At 38.9% G+C, this 22394-nt stretch overlaps 1 protein-coding gene across 1 annotated transcript in view; it reads right to left on the minus strand.

Moving 5' to 3' along the window:
* Nucleotides 1–3557: 3557 nt before the first annotated feature.
* Nucleotides 3558–22394, minus strand: part of ANO4 (anoctamin 4) — a gene marked incomplete at its 5' end in the record, with an annotated part of 49867 nt that continues 31030 nt past the window's right edge. Inside the window, 8 exons of the mRNA XM_008942727.1 lie at nucleotides 3558–3749; nucleotides 6797–6902; nucleotides 9918–10037; nucleotides 12504–12651; nucleotides 14338–14490; nucleotides 15517–15659; nucleotides 19264–19361; nucleotides 22028–22085. Coding sequence (XP_008940975.1) covers nucleotides 3558–3749; nucleotides 6797–6902; nucleotides 9918–10037; nucleotides 12504–12651; nucleotides 14338–14490; nucleotides 15517–15659; nucleotides 19264–19361; nucleotides 22028–22085 — 1018 coding nt within the window. The remainder of the gene's footprint in view (nucleotides 3750–6796; nucleotides 6903–9917; nucleotides 10038–12503; nucleotides 12652–14337; nucleotides 14491–15516; nucleotides 15660–19263; nucleotides 19362–22027; nucleotides 22086–22394) is intronic.

Here is a 22394-nt window from a genome sequence, read left to right on the forward strand (position 1 = left end):
TATATTTATATTATATGTATAGTAAATAATATAAGTCCCCTTCAGAAAGATTTAAAATAAAAAAAAATTAAATTTGTAAACAATGGTTTCTGTTGCAGTATTTCGTGGCTTGAACGCAGATGATGTTCGATACCTAGGATTTTTCTTTTTTTGAAGTATCCAGGTTGTTCGTTTACATTTTACATTCTAAGATCTGCAAAATCACCATGGGACAGAATGCAAAAACGTACCAAACAGGCTGAAAAACAGTCCTAATATACAGTTTTTTCCCCTTGGTTTTAAAAACTGGTGTGTAACTGCTCATGAAGTACATGCTTGCTGTCAAGAGTGGTCTGTAGAGATCAATCCTGTGCTGATTGCAAGATGATTTCACAGTAAATCCTTTGATGTGTGCTGTCCTGCTTGCTAAAATGTGTGGCATGCACTGAGGTTGCATTTTTTTTTTCTCAATCTCTTGAACATAGTGCTCATGTGGAGCTGGAATAAGTAAACAACATATAGGACGGTCACCTGGAGGTTTAAACAAAACTCATCATCAGATCAGAAAGAAGGGAATGGCATAAATTTGCTCTCTAGACATCATTAAACTTCCACCTATTATTATTAGCCTATTATTTGTATTGTATTTTCCTCATTAATACAATAAATGAAAGGGGGTCACTTTTCCTGAGTATTCTGCTGTATAGCTCTGAAGGACTCAAGCAAAATCTATTCAGTGGATGAGCAGCACAGAAACCTTGGTGGGTTGACTGGTCAACATGAAACAGCAGAATTGCACTCAGGATGTGCCCGGGAGGCCAGAGCCCCTTTCAGCATCACAATCAGCACGAACTTGGTAAGTGAGCAGCCAGCTGGTGTTCTCATTTAGGGCAGAAAGGGACACTACTTGTAGCGATGTGTCATCGTGAAAATTCATCATAATGTAGCTATGTTGAAAACTAGTCTCAAAAGCCATTATTATCTATTATATTTCTGCTGCATTTTATTTATTTTGTCACATTACATTGCAATGTTTCTATAGAGTGGAAATCAATTTATGCTCCACAAGGTTTCAGTTGTCAGAAGTTACTGAGATCTACACTGACAAGGCTGTATCTTACTGCAGGAGTTTGCAAAGGTTCACACTCAGGTGAGTGACATGGATTTTATGTTTCACTCACATCTCACCACTTAGGAAACAGTTTCTAAGCTCTTGTCATCTCTTGTTTTAGAGGTTAAATGGAGGGTATGCAAACTGAGCCATTTGCTTACGTGAGTTTAGTCTGAATGTGATTTTGTACAGTGATCCTGACTGAAACTCAGACTGTCAGTGCACCCCTGTAGGTGGTGGATGGTAAATGCTAACCATCGCTAAGTGCATTATGGAGGAGGACATCACCTAATCTCAAACCCCTATTTACAGAGCCAGAAATACCCCCATTTCTCCACTGCCCACATGGGATGTGTCCACAGCTGATATAAGCTGAAGCCAAGATGAACAAGTTCACTTCCTCATTAGACAAGAAGACGACCCACAACCACTAGTTGTGCTCCACACTCAGTTTGGCACCGAGTCAATGGAGAACAGATTAATCCTTCAGTGCTTATGTTGTCTCATGGGAGCTTCAGGCTTAGTCTAGAAGCACCTGATAAATGAGAGCTGCTGTGCCATTTATCCTTTTCATGTAGGATTATGGGTCACTATCAGAGGAGATTCCTTACTGTGAGGAAGCAAAGTGTAGGCAAGCAGTGGCTACAGAGATGAGGGTGTGTACATTTTCTTCCACTCCTCTCCTTTCTCAAGCCATATTACCTTTCATTAAAACCTTCCCACCCACCTGGAAATAGCACAGTTCTCTGTTGCAGTGGAAAGAACTTAATAGATGTAGTTCAGCAGTATGGGGTCTTGGTGCAAGTAGTCCTGATGTGGAGCCTGAAGCATCCACCCATGGGGTCTAGTGTTGTGTGATCTGTCCAGACGGGCAAATTCTAGCCCTTCTATCAGTTGATTTCCAGCAGAACTTGTAGAAACAACTTGCTGAATTTTCCTGCCTCTTCAATTAATATCGTCAAACTAACGAAGTCACAATTCCTTAAGATTTCTGAGAAAACAATTTTCATGTAGCTCCACTTAAGCAAATTGATCAGGTCCAGTATTTTGAGTTTAGCTGTTTCCCCACCAGGACATAGGCTTACTTTCCCTTGGCTTCTTACAATCTTGGCTTTTGAACTTCCTTGTTTTTGTTGTGGCTGATTATGCCACTGTATGTTCTGCAAGAATTGCAATGTTACCACTTTGAAGCAAAGAGGTGGCAGAGCTTTCACAACACTCAGCATTTTGATTCATGTTGCTACATCCAACTCTCTTGCAGTCTTCAGACCAACAACTTCACTATTTTGGGTTAATGATCTGGGAAATTTTTAGTTTCTAAATGCTAAAGAATTTGCAAAAGGATATAGACAGTGGCCCATTTCACCCAAATCTAATTCTGCGACCTGTGTAGAATTGCTGTGCATGAAGGATTTCAAGCTATTTCCTACTGCAATCTCTTTTTTTTTCGCCACCACCCTTTCATAATGGAAGGATGAATAAAGAAAATAAGTATAGAGATTCTAGATGACCGTGTTCTTTTGCTCTACTGACCTGCTTATCTGTTGGTTTTTTTGTTTTACATATGCAGATAGCTTTTTAAGACACAGTCCGTGTCCTGTTACATGTATCCTACACTATAATTGCTGATGAGGCCTCAATGTGATCTTGCAATAGAATTACATGGGCAGTTCTGGGCATGATGCCCTTGCCCGAATTGTTCCTTCAGAGAACAGACTGTCCAATAGCTGAAAAGGCACTGTTCAAATCTTTAAAAACTTATTATCAGCTTAGCACATCACTTCCAGATAAATGACCTTACAGTTAGATACCTCTGGCCACCTTTAAATGCTTGTTTGCCAGCACTTCTGCACACCTACATTTTTCAGAATTGTTAGACCAGTTGGTCAAGCACCTCCTCCTAAAAAATACTTCAATTTTTTTTTTGAGTAATGGAAATGGTCCATATATGTGACCTTAACTTGTGCTAAATGCAAGCTACTACAGCTTAGTCCGCTGTGGAAGAGGGCAGTGTTGCCATGCATGTTCTACAGGTGGTGGTCACCTACGTGGACAAGTACTGCCATATTGCCAACACACGGTCACTGGTTATGAAGCAGCAACTTGGTCGTAGGAACGAGCTGAGTCCAAACTCCGTAAAGCACTGTAAGATATATAGCTGCTTTGAAGTTCAAGGCCTTGAATTTAAGTCAGGGCCTGGGATCTTCCTGGGAAGAGTGCAGAGACTTAAGCATTGCTCTGATCTGCTCATGCTGACGTTAGCTCTGGAGAAGACTAAAGCCTTGCAAGACCTCTAATTTCAAAAGGCTTATGACAATATGCACCCTATTAAACATGGATGCACATGTGCTAAATGCACACAGCATTGACAGACTATTTCTCTCAGTGCACTTTCCACTGTAGAAACTCAGGAATTTTTCATAAACAGCATTCGTATCTTCTTTTAAGCAGTTTCTTCCTCACCCCATCATGGCCACTCATTGTGATAAGATTTTCCATTCTTCTTCCTTTCTTTCCGCTCTTTCTGCAGACGTTCTAGCTCAGCTTCATACATCATCTCCTGAATCAAGTACTTTTCTCTCCTCATCCGATCTCTCAAATCTTTTGGGAGATCTGGGATTAAGTAGGAAATCAAGTGCTTTATACAAAACACAAGGTGCTGTGAAAACAAAAAAGTAATGAAAAATTAAATCTTAGGAAGAAAACAAGTACTTTACGTATCTTCTGAAAACTGTCTCGTTCCAATTCACAAAAAAAATGCTGTGTTAGAACTAGATCTATTACTAAATTTGAAGAAACCAAACCATGAAGTTTTTTTCCCCACAAAAACCTTGGCCAAAGTCAGTGGAGTATGGATTGCAGCAAAGGTTATGAGCAGCTGGGTCCAAGTAAGATCTCAAAACTATTGTAGGACTCATGTCCTAACTCTCGAAGTCATGATTTGCTGTAAGGTTGTTTGGTCAGGGTCTGGTGTTAATGGATGGCTCTGGAGGAAGAGTAGGATCAAATGGTAGAATACTTCCCTGTTGCCAGAAAACCCTTACATCGGTATTGGAACTAATGAATTAACTATGCAAAACAGAACATTTTTTCTTAGACTGTGTCTCTCATCCAAAGACATATTCCTGTTTACTAAACTTCACAATTAAATACTAGGTGGCTGATCCCTTGTCCCTTACTTTTTAGGCGTGACACAACAAAGCTTGAGAGTAATGGGGGAGGATAGCTTGAGTGTACTTTTTTATTTGTTCAGAGATGCTATTTGAAGATTTACTCCACTTGAGAGGAGGAACAGAGCAGTAGAAAAATACTCCATCTCAGAAAGGACACATTCTAGATTGGAGAAATAAAGGTATTTTTTTTTTTCTCCAAGCAGAACCATTCCTTTGAAAGCCATTGAGAAGAGACTGTAACATGTTTTCCTATGTATTCTTCCCTCATGAGAAATAAAATATTCTTTAATTGCTGTTTGATTTTTTTTTCTTTTTTTGTCAAACCTAAAAAAAAAAACGCAAAAACTTCTTCTGCCAGTTTAGCTTGGACAAATAATTACTTCTGCAGCGACAGGAAATACTTTTGTTGGGTTTTGAGCCAGCCTATGGCTTTAGTTGGGGCAAAGCAAACTCAAATCTCTTGCACAAGTATTGAGCAGACACAAAAAGATACTCCACAGCAGGTAGCAAATGTGGCTGGCCACTGAGACTTGAGCATGGCTGTTTTTTCTTGCCTCAGTTATCATTGCGTTTACGCAGAGCTGCCTTTAGGCTAAGTGTGTATCAAGAAGCCAGGCTCTCTTCAATCTTAAAACTGTTTAAGATGACCTGGCAGGGCTGTTTGGAGACAAATACCCTGGCTCTCAGTACTGGCAGCACAAGAAACAATGAAGAGATCAAAGCCACCAGACCTCAGTCAAATCCATACTTCCCTTCCCTTCCCTTGTCTCTGTCTCTGTCTGTCTCTGTCTCTGTCTGTCTGTCTCATCGTCTGTCTTTTTTTTTTTTCTGTCTTTCATTCTGTACTTCTGTTTCTGTCTTTTTATGTTTCTGTCTGTCTTGCTATCTGTCTGTCTTTCTGTCTTTTTTTCTGTCTTTCTGTATTCCTGTCTTACTTTCTGTTTTTCTGTCTTCCTGTCTTTCTATTGTTCTATGTCTCTGTTTTCCTGTCTTGTCTGTCTTTCTGTTCCTCTTTCCGTCGTTCATTCTGCCTTCCTGTTTTTCTGTCTCTCTTTCTGTCTTTTTTTCTGTCTTTCTAGATATCTTTATTTCTGTCTCTCTGTCTTGCTGTCTCTCTGTCTTGCTGTCTATATGTCTTGCTGTCTATATGTCTTGCTGTTTGTATGTCTGTCTTTCTTTCTGTCTCTTTGTCTTTCTTTCTTTCTTTCTTTCTTTCTTTCTTTCTTTCTTTCTTTCTTTCTCTCTCTCTCTCTCTCTCTCTCTCTCTTTCTCTCTTTCTCTCTTTCTCTCTCTTTCTCTCTTTCTCTCTTTCTTTCTCTCTCTCTTAATGTTTCCTTGGTTGTGGTAGAGGTGATGGAATAGCAATCTTCTTAGGACCAAGCTCTAATCAGTTAGGCCAGTGAAGAAGAAGGAGGAAGACCAACCTGCAGTTCCTTTTTTCTGGGAAATGCTGAAAATTACATTTAGGGGGAATTCACTGTAGACCTTAGGCTTCTACTGAGCAAGCAACACATCCTTATGTACGAAATAATCTAGAAAATGTTTCCCTTTCACCTCTCCTCAAATTCAAATGCTTCTGTTCTGTGATCCAAAGAGGTGCTTCAAAAGCTCAGTTTATAATGAATTTACACAGTAATGTGTGTCAGAAATGGAGTATGCGCTCATGAACATTATGCCAATAATTAATGGTGGTTACAGCTGCCATATCTGTGTTGGATGCTCTGTTGCTATGATTTCAGAGCAGAGGATTGAGTAAAGGGTTTTTAAAAATCATTTGTTCCCTGTTTGGCTTCTTTACAGTGTAAAAGGTGTTTCAAACCGCTTGTGCTGGAGATGCTGAGCCTTTGGTTTCTGGTAGGGACATTCAGGCACCTGAGATCCAGGCTTTAAGAGATGCTTTTTCAAAATCAGCATGGAAATACCAAGCATGGGAAGCTGGTATTATCTTTCTGGTTGGTCTTATGACAAAGATTTATGAGATAAGAAATCTGAAGTAGGAAGTACTTATTTCTGAACAGTAAGTACTAAATTATGAATGTTGCCAAATGTATGGAGTCCATTTATCGTTATCATCTTTGTGAATGATAATCATTCTGTAGAAATAAAGAGTATTAAAAAATAGAGAACAAAGCTACATGTGTAAATACTATAACTTAAATGATCTTAATTTTTCAGTTGTTCAGATTTCATCTTTTCTTCTCATGTTCCTTCACCCCTTCCTCACACACTAGTCAGCATATGGCTTCACAGCGTAGACAGGTTATGAATTCCAGACTTCAGAAAGTAAATAAAAGCTTCATTTATTTTCCCACTGTGCAAACCACTGTAACAGTTTTTAAAGTGCTGCATTCTCCTTTTTCTTAGAACCTAAATACCTGTGACTGTTCAGAAAACAAATCTGAGAATACAAAGCACAATATAAATAGCAGAAACAAAACACAGCTGCCATCACAGATCGTCCCAATGAAAAAGCTTCAGAGGGAAATTTGTTTAATTGTGTGGTTTTTGGTTTGCCTCTTGAATGGTCACTGACCTCAAATACAATAATGAAAGCCAACCGTGCTGCTAAGACATGCCAGAACTGCAGCGTGTAACCATAGGGCACTGGGGAGTGAGGAGGGTCTCTGTAGTCCCTGTACCTGAAGGACAAGCAGAGTACAGTAGTTAGCAATGTCCTGCCCTGATGCCTGGAAGGAAGGCAAAACCCAAACCCAGCTGCCCTTGATCATTGCATTTTCTGCACCAAAATGATCTCAGGTCAGACTGTAAAAGTTACCACAACACTGCTTGCTTCATCGGCTGGGCCTACGCTAGTCTGTCACTTCAGATCAGGTGCATGCTTTTGAAGCAAGTGTCCTGTTCACCTCCTTTTGCCTCACTTTGGCTCATCCAGAAGGGTTTACTTTCAGATGAAACCAAACAATAAGACGTACTCCAGGAGTGCACTTCACACTCCATCTGCTAACGGAAATTCAGTGCAAAGGACCAGGCCAGTGCCTGTGTGAAGCAAACTGCTGAAGCAAATACAGATGGTGTTGGATGCTCAGCACCATCAGTTTGACCTTACAGCACCTCCCTCAGCAGTCCAATGTGCTTGCAGGCACTTCCTCAGAACATGGAGCAGGGTGGGATGCTCTGCTATTTTGAGGGTCACTTTCTTCTACCTGTAAATTTATTTTATAACCATAAGTATTGCCAATTTTGCCAACCTGACATCCTTCCTAAAATCCGTACAAAACTGCCTCATGGGCTCCATTTGGCCCTTGGTCAACTAGCTGGGCATCCTTCGTGTAAAGTCTCATGATTAATCTTGATTTTACTGGAGACAGAACTGCCCTTCTTGGTATACCAACAGGGCAAGGGCTGTGTAAGAAAGGGATCTAGTTTCTTGTTTCACAATGTTTCTTTTAAGACTTTAGGTCTCAATATCACAACTAGAGATATCTATTAAGAAAGCTGGATCTAGGAAGACTCCAGACTTATATTAACCAGTCATGAATCTGTTTAAGTCACAGGTGTTGGAGCTCATTTCTACTAGTAGCACATTAAATCCAAAATATTATTGCATAAACTTAATTTATAAGTAGTGAAAAAATTGTTTTCTCCTTAATCAGTTTCCTAGATGGGACAGAAAACCCATTACAAAAAATACAGAAAATACCATAGTAAATAATACCCTAAGGCTTGATCTCAAAATTAGTTCAAGAAAAGTAAAAAAAAACTCAGATGAGCAAAAGAAATAAAGAGTTATTTCACCTCTCTGACAACCTGTATTTCTCACCGAAGGTTCGTGTTCTTAGATAGTAAAGAATGCTACACAAAATGAAATAAACTGTGTCGACATCTTAGTCACAAAACTGTCTCAAATTGCAGTATGTCTAATGCAAGCTCTTAAAACCGAGATGGCCTTCCATTCTGCAACCAGCATGCGGAGTTCATAGTTTAGGATGTTTTACAATACCCTAAGCACCCTGAAAACAGAAGTCCCTGGACCGAGTCCCAGGTCAGTAGAGTATGTCTCCTTTTTGTACTTGCTAAGAACATGAAGCAATGGGGAAATCTTTTCTAAACAACCAGAGTAGCGTGGCACCATCTTGGTTCCACATGAGCAGAAGTTAACTGAACATGGCCACTGCTTTTGGTTCAGACAGACTGTCTTCCTGGAAAAATGTTTACACTAGTATACAACAGAACGTAGTATTTCCTTACCTCACTGCCAATATCTGGCTTGAAGTGCAATTGAAATGGCCGACGTTTTAGTAGAATTTAAGTGGGTAAAGTAGCTGATAAACTCATCCACAGAAAGTGAGACATTAATTTTCTTTCAAGAATAGACATACATAACAATCAGTGTCCCCAAAAAGAACAGATTTATCTTCTGGAGATTTATGGCACCAATTTTAATAGTGCTCTGTTCATGGGGTATTGAAGAGACAACTTTTTTTACTGATGGGATTTCCACAATCAGTTCTAAGCAGCAGCAACCTTATGCTTGACATTGGGGAAGAAAGGAATTAAAAAGGGGAACAGAACTATCAGAATTACAAAACATTAAATAGTGCTATGACAAACAATGTGGACTGGAGTATTCTCAAAGAGGTTCTGCTCCACAGAAAATGTTATCTGTGGATTCAACATTGGGATATTCTTTCTGTCAAATAAATTGCAACAGTCCTTAATATCAGTTAAATTAAAACCACCTCACCGGTTCGTTATCCTATACCACTCAAACCTCTTATTATTAATAAAAATGACACAATATCATAAAGTATCACTGACATCTGCTGTATCATAGAAAAACTTTTTTTACTTTAGACACTCATGAAAGGATATTTTAATTGTTCACAGTGAAAAATTCTGGGACTAAGTGTATTACAGCTACCAGGACTCATGCTTGTAAACCAATGCTGCAATAAAAAATGGTAGCTGTATTTGTTGTTTGGTACTTTTGGTTTGGACTTCATTTAAGACCTTTATGTGTAGTTCTTTGATTCTTTGGACCATTAAAATCAGTCAGGTGCAACAGACTAGTCACAGAAGGCTACTTCTCCAATCTGTTGGCTGAGGACAAAGACATATAGATAATTAACTGCTCATTTTATTTTGATTGAAACCACAAGATTATGATTATTACTAATAATTACACCTGTAAACAATGACATAAATACATTAACCATTCAACAGTTAGGAAGTGCTGGATTTGAGGTTTTATAAAGGCAGTTTAGGACAGGCCATGTTTATGCCAGACAGACTTGTGAAATAACTCAGTGTGTTCACTTCTGTGCAACCTTGGTGTCTTCGTGCATGTGCTATGATATAATCCAATTATTGTTTCTAAGTAATCAGGTGCCTACTACTGGCCCTTTGATACCATATTTCTCCATGATAGTTGTGTCTGATTCAAGCCATGACACCATAGAAATCCTGCATTTGGAGGAACAGCTATCAGATATTCACTTTTCAGTTTCTCCTCTAAGGAAGGAATCGTGCAGGCAAAAGCCAAGCGGTACCATGAGCGTGTGTCTGAATGGTGCAGTTAATTTTTTCCATTGCTGTTTTTTAAGATCTGAAAATTAGTTCCAATGACAAATTTATCATGATGTTTCTACTTTGCAGTGTCTTTAAGCAGAGAGGTATTTTGATCAGATACTTACCTGCAATATTTTAATGGTGAACCAGAGAATTCACTTCCATTTGATGTTGGCTCTGAACGGTTTTCAAAGTCTGACACCAGAAATACTGATAAACTGGCATTAACATAGCCAACCATACACCTAGAGGGGAAAAAATCCTGTAGTCAGGTCACAGCAAGGTTTTTCCATTAATTGTTCTACCTAGGAGGATGTTCTCCAGCTTTGATGAAATCCACAGTATAAATGTGATGCTTATTAACATTTGAAAGGGATGTTGAGGCAATATAAAAGAAATACTCAAGTAGGTCAGATGGACAATAAAAATGAAGCAACGGTAGACTTCTATGGAAGAAGGCATGGTGAAGACTTGGAAAAGAAAAAAATTACTTTTGAAAAAAAAAAGTCATCTAAAAGGTGACACAATAGAGGTAGAGAAAATATTGAGTAGCACTAGGAAGGTAATCAGAATATTCCAGCTGTTACCTTAATGGTACAAAGTAACATTAAATCAGATGGAAAGGCAACACACTTCAAACAGCTCTTTTGTGAAACATCCAGTTAATCAGAAGAATTCAGTACTGAAAGATTCCAGTGTGGCTAAGCACTGGGAAGGGCAGGCAGAATTTGGAGAATACTAAGGACAAGAATGTAGATCATTTGAGGAAGGGCTGTGGGAGTCAGTAGAAGGCTCAAGTTTGGTGTTAACAAAGCTGAGAAGAGAGATGACAAGTGTTTTGTGCTGTTCACTCTGCACTGTCCCAAGTGTAGGTAGGTCTAATCACACTTCTCAGCTTGGTGCAGAGGATAATGCATAATGAACAGCAAGGGTTGGTTTGGTGTGGGCTTTTTTCTGTGTGTGGGGTTTCCCCCCCACCCCCAAGTGATGCGTTTTGCAGCCTATGAGAAATTACATTTAAACACCTTATAGATTTGTCTCAAAATCCCCACGCTGATTGGATTTGGAGCCAATTTTGGAACCATTTTTGGAACTATTTTTCTAGTGACACTGAGTGTTATATGGATCTAATACCTACAGATGTTTATTGAAAGAAAAAAGCACCTCCCATTTAAGTTATTCAAATGCAGATGTTCTTAGCTCCTTAATTTGAGAAAATTCAATATTCCTGCAGATTTTTTACTATCCCCCTGCTTTTATAACAGTACTTATCAATAATAAAATCCAGAACGCTGACATAAATAATTTTTAGCCAAGTTAGTTCCTTCCTTCAGAGGATTTCTGTATGATGGTTTAATCTAGAAATTCACTCAGGAAAGCAGCAGAACTGTGAAAACAATGTACAAGAAGTTTGTGGAAAGATGATGAGTTTCCTCTGTCAACCAAGCTACTTCTCCTGTGTAGAACTAGTTTCAAAGCCAGTGAGTCAAATTTAAGTCTTCTTAAAAATAAAATTTCTAAAGGTGTTGTTTTTTTCATGCATGGTGGTCCTGAGAAAATCAGTAGCAAGGAAAGTTGCTGACAGTACCTCAATGTCCTATGGAACTTCATAATGACACAAGCAGAGGCACATGCTCAGGAACAACTGGCACCAGACCAAACACTTTACCTGTGAAGGTACTTTATCTCTTCATGAAAATAAATGGAACATTTGCCCTGGCTCAAACTAAAATGCCCAACTCCTTGCAGGACGGCAAGTTAGCATCACTGCTCATCAGGAGCTGACACACCAGCTGCCCTTCTTCCCTCAGTATGATTAAACAGTATTGACAACCCAAAGACAACAAAAAAAGCAGCAACAGAAGAACTTGCTTTTTGTAGCAGAGAATAAAAATCAACCTGCCATATGTCTAATAGCAGAATGTAAGCTCTCTGTCAGTTTATTGTTTAGCTTGGGTTTCTTTGAACAGTAGGGTTCTTGCTAATGGAGCTGCTAGGAGATACTTTGCAAACTGTGTCTATTTGTATTCAGCTGAATTCAATGACCTTCCCTGAGCCCAACAGCCTGGAATTTACATTTCCATTTAGCAGCTATACTCATATTTGCTGGTAGTGTGCACAGACTAATATAATCTTTAGCAACACTGAAAGAAAATCCACTTAGGCAGCAAGGATTCAGTTCACAAATGTCTCCTAAAAGATTTAATCTAAGGATTCTAGTTTTAGAAGAAAAACAAATTACTTTGCTCTCTGTAAGTGTATCTTGGTTTATTAGTTGGGAATTGCTTCCTCCTGTTAGACACTACTCTTCTGAGCAATACGTGCTGAACACATCCACAAAAAAAAAGCCTAATCAAAAAGTTGAAAATGCTAATTAAATCCATAACTGATAAATATGAGCATTGGTTCAGAATGAAGAGAGGGTCATATCCATGTATGCCAGCTGGGAATTGTAACTTGTGCAGCATACCATTACACACACCAAATCTCTTTAACAGCTCTGCCATGTTTTCCTTGAATTATCATCATAAATTCTAGTCACTCAGAACCTCATTCTGTGAACATGCAAAACATCAGTACCTATGGCTAATATCTGTTACACAAACAATACATTTGGGTTAGTGGAATCAGAACATACAGATAGTACTGCTTTATCTATTCAAGTGGTGAGTGATTCTCATGCACATCTGTTTTCCCAAAGGAAAGCTTACTTTTGTCCAGCTTCGCCTTGGCCAGCACAAGGTCCATATTTGTAAGCATAAACAAGGCGAGGGATGAAATCTGATGTCACAGCTATAACAAATGCATTTGTGATAACAGAAAGAATTCCAATGCCTTCCAGTATCCCATACCAGATTCCTGTTCAACAAGGACAGTATGTTAGCTCCAGGAAAACAAATCAAAATGCCTGAGATACTGCATGCTCTGAAGCAGTTGCCCTCACCACCCAAGGTCTTTTTATGTAGTTTCTAAGAGTCACTGAGTAAGAACAGTTTTTCTTCAGAACCTCAGTGGACTAGATTTCTGTTCCCAGTGTGTGAGAATTTTGTTTATCCTGCAAATAATCTCAAGGAAACCACAGAAATGCTCATGGAGGCCTTGGCTCCACCAAGCCATAAAACTGTGTGGGCAGGTTTAAGAGTAAACCTCCCTGGTTATAATGATGGCTGTCCAGCCTTTGAGGAGAGACTTCCAGAGCAGACATGAATATGTGCAATCCATGATCTGCCTGTCACAGGGGCCTTGTGTGTAACTCCTGCACCCCTGGTCAGCATGTACCTATCAGCATCAAAATCTTAATGGCATGCTAATGCTATGCATTGGCACCATTGTATCACCAGGCATCACCTGGACTTTTTGGCCTCTCTTCCACTGTCTAACAGATCTTGTGATGCAGACACACAACAACTCTGGTCATCAGGACCAACACTGAGAACTCCACCAAAAGCAGGTTAGACATATACATTGATTTTAATGAGGCATCAAGCTGTCCCTGAAACTTTGCTGAACAGAAAGCAAGTCCAAGTGCAACTAAATTGGGGAAATCACACCTGAATAAGCCTGAAAAAAAACCCACTATTTTTTTTCTGTGCCTTCATTACTTATGTTATGTAACTGTTTTTTCAGGAATTAGGTCTGCAGGGTATGCTGTGTACTGGCTGATGTCCAGGCTTGTACCTCAATTCATAGATCCACAGTGTTTTCATTCAGAGCTTTACTTAGACACAGACTTTAGGCATATGGTGGACCATTCTGGGAGCACAAAGCCTGGGCTTCTGCTACTTCATGATGTGGGCTACTAATTTTTGCAATGCAAGTGGGCAGCAAGGTACCCTATTTACCCCTCCAGAGACACCAGGGATTCAGTGTTGGGCAGAAGACTTTGTTTTACAGGATCCTTCCTAAGGGTGTTTTTGTACACTGCAAGGAAAGAAGAGACTTATATTCAAAATATTTTCAGAGAGCCCTTACATTAGTGTGTGTCTGGGTGACCTCAAAGTTATGTGAACCCCATGTTTAGCAATGAAGGTGTGCCTCGCTTGAGAGCAAGTCATCTTTTGGGATCTAGACCCACCCTGTCTGACCCACTATGGACCTAGTGGACATAGTCCCCGAGTCACAAGGGAACTTGGTTTTGGCCAGGTAAATATAAAACACATGTCCCTTACAGGATGATGGCTGCTTTAACTTGATTTTCACATTTCAGTTGCTGTGTCTGGTTATTATATTTAAACTGAGCAGCAGCACGTGTTCACATAGTGTGTCTGCCACAAGAAAAAGCCTGCAGAGAACACCAATCCCTTAATTAAAACATCTTGGCTGAAGTCAAGAAAATAATTAAAAGACATTTTCTGATATAGACTATTAATTACATAATTAGATTGGCATCAGCTACCTGAAGTTTTTTTTAATAATCGAATTGTGTGTTGTTAATAGGGAAGATAACTGAAAAGATCTTAATCTGCACTTACTTGAAGTGGTTTATGCTCTGCCTTAAAAACACCACACATACAGACATAACAAACATGCATATAAAGAGCTCACCTATATCTTTGGCTCTTGAAGCTAAAGGTCTTCTCCACTGGGTAACAAATTTGTATGCATCAAGTCGTATTTCAATAATATTGTTAAGTAAGGCCAGAAGTGGTGCCAGTGGAAAAGCTGCCACAAAAATTGTTGTGAACCCAAACTGAAGAACTAGGAAAAAAAGGAAAGATCACAGTATAACTATTAAGATCTAATCCCAGGGTCTAAGATACCAAATGATATATGGATACAAACATTACGCATAAATGTATAAACATTTCTTATTATAGTGTACCATACAATAGTCTAGTGACACTTGTACAGCGATTCCTTGCCAAAAGTTTGGAGCAAGGATGATAAATGCACATCTGTCCCTAGAATAGACAGCAACATTTAGATTTTGTAAAAAAAGGGGACATTTTCACTTCAGCATCAATGAGGATCCCTCAATAACTGCAAAGATTAGGGCTGATACATTCCTTTTTATAGGAATTTAATTTTAAATTTTGCAGTTTGGGGAGCAGCAGTTTGAAACTTTGTGTATGTTTTTAGAGGCAGGTTTCCAGGCTGATGAATTTCCCATTAATTTGAAAAGAATTTTGTGAGGGAGAAAAAGAAAATATAATGACATACACACTTCAGACACATAGGGCAAAAGTTCTTATTCCTTAACAAATCTTTGAACAGTTATCGTCCTCTCTTCTCTGGACAGAGCAATGCCTTTTGGCAGCAAGCTACTTTGTAAACGTGAGATAGTAAATGATGGTGAATTTTAAAAAAATTTAAAAAGCATGCAGGTCTGTACCACACAGTTCAAAAATAAAAGCCAAAGGGAACTTCCTTTAGTAAATAACAGCAAGGTTTTTCAGAAATGTATGAAGGTGAAGAGGTGGCCTTTGGTTTGGAAGCTGACCTTCCTCACATAATGCCAGAATGAGACGTGTTTCATAGAAGTGGGATTAGGAAACCAGCAGCAGTGTAGTTAGCTACTTTGGTTTGGTTCTTACAAATGCACTCCTGTTCCTCACCTCACCTGTGAGAATGAAAACCATTTTGTAACCTATTTAGCTTCATACAACAATATGAATATACTGTCGAAATATTGCACAATATTTTAAAAAATACACCAGACCACATCAACAAAAAAGTAACAACATTAAAATCTAGTGTGAGAGAGAGCAAGGGTCAGTGCCATACTCATTTCTAAGTATTCATCAAAGAGTCCATAAGCATTCATAGGTTGCAGATTGTAGTCCTTTTCCCACTGTGGGAAGCTTGTTTTCCTCTGTGTGCCATACTCTTGTCGTAGTTTTCTCCTGGTCCACCAGTTTTGAATCAGCCTACATATTCAAATAAATTAAAAAAACAAGATAAGTAATATTAGTGGCTATTTATCACAATATTGGAAGAGGCTAAATTAATTTCCTAAGTAATTGCAAAATTAATTTCCTAATGCACAGGAAAAGAGAGTGTTAGTCATACATGGGGCTGATGACACCACATAGTAGGTATGAAAACAGATATGGCTGATGGGCTGTAATCCAGGGCTAGATAGAGTTAAAATGGTGGAGGAATTTTGACATATTTTAATTATTTATTTACTTTCTTTTTCTCTATATAGAACGGCAAATCATTTCAGTGTGTGTTTGTATGGCAGGATGCAATGTGGTGTGGAGACAGTTGAGCTCTAACTGAGAAATCAGTAAACAAAATGCTAATACTGCTTGATATCCATCTTCAGAAATAGAGAATGAAGATGAAGCTTTAGATGAAGCTTTGAGTAGCTTGATCTAGTTGGAGATGTCCCCGCTTATGGCGGAGTGTGTTGGATTAGATGACCTTTGGAGGTCCTTTCCAGTCCAGACATTCTATGATTCTATGAGAAACTGTACCAGACTTCACAAAGAAGATACTGTTCCTGAAGAAATGCATGTGTAGGGACACTGTGGGAGGCACTGAGCCAGAAGAGAAATGAGTGCTCACATCTGAAATAAATACCTTTGCCTCTCCAGGTGAGGGAGTTGCACTGGTATGAGCAACAAAGGACATGAGTTATAGTTAGTAAGTATAGAAAAAAGACCCCACCAAAAAAGATTTTCTTCAAAGTTGTGGTTGGCCCCTTTGTCTCAGCAAAACAGAAGGTGATGGCTCACCCAAATAATTGAGTCCTTTCCCTAACTATGCTTTACTTCGTGACTTCACAGTGGCCTAATCTGGTCTGTGAATAATAGGCAAATGGCCATTGAACTTGGGTAAGGGTTTGGCCAACTGCTTGTTTTCTTAAAGCTTAGAGATCAATTTTCCATTATCAGAGAGGTTGTAGCTTTTCCTGTCTCCATTTAAGAAATGGATATGCAACTGATTTCAGGGCATTAATATCTAGAGTCTAGAACTGAAAGGAAAAAAAACATGTAGAAGTACAAGCCTGTGGACTTCAAGCCAAAATTTGGAAGCACAAGAAATTAGTAAAATATTTGGGTTTAGCAGCTTGCAGACAGTCACTAGTGTATAAAAAGCCTAGAAAGGCCTTTCCTGTGAATGAGCATGGTCGTGACTGATGAACTGTGGGACGGTTAATGGCACATCTTTGCAGTCCACAGCACATTTTGGGACTTTACCTCTTGTGTCCTGCCTGTGAGAAGTGTCCTGTAAAGGCAGCAAATTTAGGGATCAGATGGGTGGGAGACCAATATGGTGAGACAGATCCCAGTTAACTTCCTCCCTTGTGAGAAGGGAAACACATAACCATAAATATCTAAGATTCCTAGTAAAATTCAAAGACGTGTCATTTTTCTGCTTTATGCGTGAGCAAAATGCAAGCAATGTGATGTAAAGTGGTTTTAGTACGGATGTATGTTCTCCTTTCAAGGAAAACCTCAACCTAAGATTGCAGTTTTACACCTCCAAATGAAGCAATAATTCATACTTTGTTTCTTAGTTATTGCACATGTATCTATGCAGGAGAGGAGAACCACTGCACACTTTCAGAGGTCACAAGGTGGTGTTGGCATGAAGCAGAAGCACCACTCTAACATACCTGTATTTGTATTAAAAACGTAACCACTAAACAATCAGTGCTCTAGCTCACATACTAGGTCCTCTCCTCTTTGAAACCTAGTTGTTCTACCTCTCAGGCAGAAATTCAGAAGAGTTTCCAATGCCACATGTACCAGTGAGAAATATGACAGCAGGCGCTGTCACCAGTTCCTGTCACCAAGAAACAGCTGGTGGCATTTCTGACTTGCCCTGCATTTCTCTGCAGTCCCTGTGAGAGCACATGCCTGCACAAGAGCTGGGATGCCACCCTGAAATGGTGCAAGAAACCCACTTCAAAAAAGGCTGCTGGTGCTCCTCTTTTAGGGTTGTCTTATGGTGGGATGTTTTTTGCTACCAGCTTTGGCACTGCACAGTGCTGTCTCTGTCTGACTGGTAGTAGCCAGCACATGGGTAGAGGTGTGATGATGTTCTGCTACAGACTACAGGATTGCCTCTAAATCTTCTGGCCATCTGCATGGCGTTGGCTCTGATCATGCTCTTAGCAGAAATTATCTTTTTTTTTTTTTTTTTTTTTTCCCCACCCATACAAGAAGGAAATGCACTTGCCTGCGGCTTTTCAGGGCTAGAAGGTGGAATGAAAGGTTTGGAGAACAAATACATCTCTCATCAGAATAAGGTGAAGCATCTCACATTGTTGTGACTGTGTGTTTTTTTGTGGTGATTTTCATTGTGACTCTAAAATGAAGAGACTGACTTTACCTGATGCAGTTTATTCCTATTAAATCACTTGTTCTTAAGCAATCTCCTCTTATCTCCTTCAGTCACTTTCCTTAATCCCCTTCTGTGCTCTTTATTAGGCTTTAAAATCCCTATTAATAAGCAGCAGAAAGTTCTAATGAAAGCTGACAAAAGAGGGAGGGAGTGGAAAGAGAAGGATCAATACTGCTGCTGTTCCTCCTTCCCACCCTGGCTAATTCCTTCAGCCTTAGCAGCTGCAAAATCCTGGCAAGCAGCACAAGGCACAAACCTGGGAAAGCAGAGATCGTAAGCCTTGAGCACCTTGATTTCCAATTACTCTGTGCATTTAAATAATTTACTCCATTCTCATTACAGCTAGATGTGATCAGCACCGAGGCTGCCTGAAATCACTTCTGCAACACGTGTCTGCAGATCAGGGACTGAACTCTGCACTAGCTCTGCTGAGGATCCTGCAGGGAAGCCAGTCCCTCTGAGCTTTGCAGGGGCATACCTTCTGATAATGTCAGTTCTCCCTTATGTTTTCATACTTGCTGATTTTCCTTGGCGACCTGCCATGATGTCTCTAGCATCAACTGTCTATATTAGTCACGTTAAACATGGTCATTAAATACTAATCAATACAACATGAACCAATAGGAAATGAATAATCATCAACCGTTTTAGTTCCATAATACCCTGCAGATCACAAGGAAATGTCTATATACCAGACAGTACTTTTTTTCTATCTCTGAGCATGTATAAGCCAGCAGTGCATTTTTTTTCCAGCTCATACCTGCTCTTTCAGGCATATTTTATCACCCAGCAGAAATCCAATTTAGAACTTACTGACATAGTTAAAAAGTGACACATAGAACGTTTCCTATGCAAGGAATACAGTCCTACAATCATTTTTAAGGAGTTTTAAAACATGGAAATTGATTTAACGAAATCAAGTACTTCCTACATCTTGCTTATTTGTTAATATTTATATTACATTTCAATTTTGCAAACTATGTCCAATGTGGAAAAAACCCTCAAACACCATCTATGTCTGTAAGTCTGGAGATCTGTCTTAAGAGCTCTGTGTCCTGGGGGGATTTTGTGCTGTAATGGCTAAGATATGTTGCTTTTATGTAACTGGTCATAAGGAAAGTATAAACTTAATGTTATTCTGTGACCTAAAAAAGCACAGGCATCTTATTTACTTACGGGTAGCCTAGTTCCATGAAATTATTCCAGGTCTGCTTTAACACCATTATAATACCCATTTGCATACAGAGATCAATAAGGCATCCACTTGGGTGGCACTACGGAAAAGAAGAAACAAAAGGTTAAACAGAAATAATGCTGAGTTTTAAAGCATTTTATAAAGACTAGAAATGAAAATAAGATAATTTACTTAAAGGAAATTAAATGTCATTCTCTTTTTTTTGTAATATAAACTCATGGGAACACGAGTATATCATACCATCAGCTTTTTAAGCCTGTCATCTAGTTCTTTACAGATGTCACAATCAGCTGCAACCAATGCAGTTTTCAGCTTAGTGCTTCTAATACATTGTGCAGCTGTGGGTGGGACAGAGGCAAAGTCTACCAAATTTCTCCAATGATTTCAGTAGTTTTTGAGGAGGTTGACTGGGCATCAAGTCAAAGGATGAAGAAAAGATTTGTCCTGGCTACACAGGCAAACAGTTTATACCTAGATAATACACCTAATAATGTTTATTGAGTATTATTTAATGTGTGTGACTGAGTGGACTATGCAAACCTGTTCTCTTCTTGAAGAACTAAAAAACTCTGTCAAACAACAGTTCTTAGCGTCTCTTGCTGAGTGCTTGGTTGCTTTAACAGTGGCTCCAGACCTTGAAGAAGTGGTGCTCCTTTTGGGAGAGATGTTCAGCTAGTACCAGTTAAGGTAATTCCACAATTTTTCATGTAGAATTGGAAGAAACAGAAAAGAACCAAAAACTCTTCCTTCAAGCAGCATTTTGCACAATTGACTTTGTGGCTCTAAACAGTGGAGTCCAAGCTGTGTTTTTAAATCCTGAGTATTATGGATAAGTCAAACAGATCACTGTCAGAACTGGAACTATTTTTCTTTCACTTTTAGGGAGAAAAATTAGTTCTGACCTATAAGAAAATGTGATATGAATTTCTTATACATACCATATTATACAGTGCTCAGAAACTGTGTCCCTGCTGAGGGTTCTGTTGATCTTATATTCAGCTTCTCTTTAGATTAACAGGGTGGCAGATGATAATTACTTCTTTTTTTAAATTAACTTTTCTGCATAATTATTAAACCATCATCCTCCTGTTTTTAGCAATCAGTCACACATGCCAATAGACCTAGGTTCAGTATTAATGAAGCAGCAGTGATGCTACAACCATAATATCACTAATATATAAATTCTGGTCTGAATATGCCCATGGATGCTGGACTAGACTATACTGTGTTATTAAATGTCTTAGACTTGGCTTCATCCAACAGGTGAAGAGAGGGCTGTTGGAAGGATATCTGTGCATTAGATTCTAAATTATGTTCCTAATAAGGCCTAGCACAGATATGGTCAATAGAGTTGAGACTTTTTTAATGAAGCATTTCGTTTATTAGGCTTTTTTTTTTTTTCATTCTGAGAAAAGCAAAATAGTAGAGACTACTAATAATATCTTCCACCAGCAACTGACCGAATCTGAACACTTCACTGTTGCACTTCCCTCCCAAACCTGGTTCTTTCTTTCTCCCATTTTTGCTCCTGCAGAGAGGTGAGACTCTTCCTTTGTTCTCTGATCCCTCTGTGAGAAGATTCAGCCCAGTAACTCATCAGAAAACTAATTCAGACAGAAAAAGGAAGTTTTCTGCGTGTACAGGCTGAACTGGTTAGGCTCCTCACAGGGCTGGACAAGCCAACACATTGTGGAAGAGGAAGGAGCAAATTTCTGAGGGAGGGCTCAAAGGAAGAGCAGAACTGTCTTCTTTTGGCAGTAGCAAGCTGTTTGGTCAGCTCAGGCCCTTGCAGACTTCGGAGGGATGTTCGGAGGGATGTTCAGTGAATTTATGTCGACTCATTTATCAAGTGTTCTTTCCCTGAATGTTCAGGATTCACTACTTTAAAATTAGGATGTTTCTTTTAAATGATTATCTTGGTTTTTTTTTTTTTTTTTTTTTTGCTAGTATTTTGATGACCTCTATTGACCAAAATATCTACATATCTGCAAGCATTTGTAAATTCATGTTGGCAGTGCAAGACTTGTATTTTCCACTTTTCCTTTTGTCATGTATTTTTGAAGTTGTTTCAGTTATTCACCTGTGAAGCGGGAAATAAACCAGGGCTTTAAGTGTGCACTGGAAACTACATGACTGGTCCAGAAAACTGCTGCTGTTCACCTCCAATAAATGTAAAATGGTTTTTTAATTCTGAATGTATTTGCCAAAAAAATTATATTGATCCTTGATTGACTTGCAAAGCAGCCTCTCATTGGTCTCTGAATCCATTTGGTTTTATAGACACGGAACATTATGCCAGTATATCTTTTGGGAAGTTTGTTCAGTTTTTTGGTCAACTTTCAAGTGCGTTCTATATGTATGAATGTTAAAGTTATTATTTTATCTACCTGGTCAGCAAGGCTAGAAAAAGTTAGGAGACTTTTTGGAAGCAAAAAGTTGTCAGATTCATGTCTGCTTTTCAAGGATGAGATACTTCCAGTGTAAAAATGTAATGTTTAAACCATTTGATACTAGTATCCAAATGTGATACAAACACCAAATCTTCTAGCATTGAAAAGGTCGTGTATATCAAAATGTATATGTTTTTAAAGCAGATAGTAGTGTCAGTAATGTGGAGTTAGACAACAATTGAAAATCCAATAACACACTCAAAAATGCCCAGACAGAATTACATGTCTGCCTCTCCTTGCATTCAGTGCATCTCTGGGCAGAAGGTAAATTGATGTGTAGTTGGTGAGCACTCACCTCTTCCAGTCTCCACCGGTTTATCAGCCTTAAGTAGGCACCAGGGTGTCCTGTAAATCTTTAACACAGAAATATACATCAACTATATTGTGCAAACATTCTGTTCACAGTAGTGGAAGAAAAATCTCGCTGTTGTTTTAATCTTAATATAATCTTAGCATGACTGCTATAACTGATGAAAGATGTTATGCTGCACAATGTTTTGGGGGATTCCTGGAAAAATTTCCATGAAGTACTAAGTACATTTTTACTTCCACCTTTATTTCAATACCAATACTCTGCTCTTGGATATTCAGCATATTCAGAGAAGAGAGAAAATCTGAATACTGTTGTTCATATCTGTTTGGAAAATGGCTTTCAACTGCCA

This window comes from Merops nubicus, unplaced genomic scaffold, assembly GCF_000691845.1.
Source record: "Merops nubicus isolate BGI_N331 unplaced genomic scaffold, ASM69184v1 scaffold27006, whole genome shotgun sequence".
Classification (NCBI taxonomy): domain Eukaryota; kingdom Metazoa; phylum Chordata; class Aves; order Coraciiformes; family Meropidae; genus Merops; species Merops nubicus.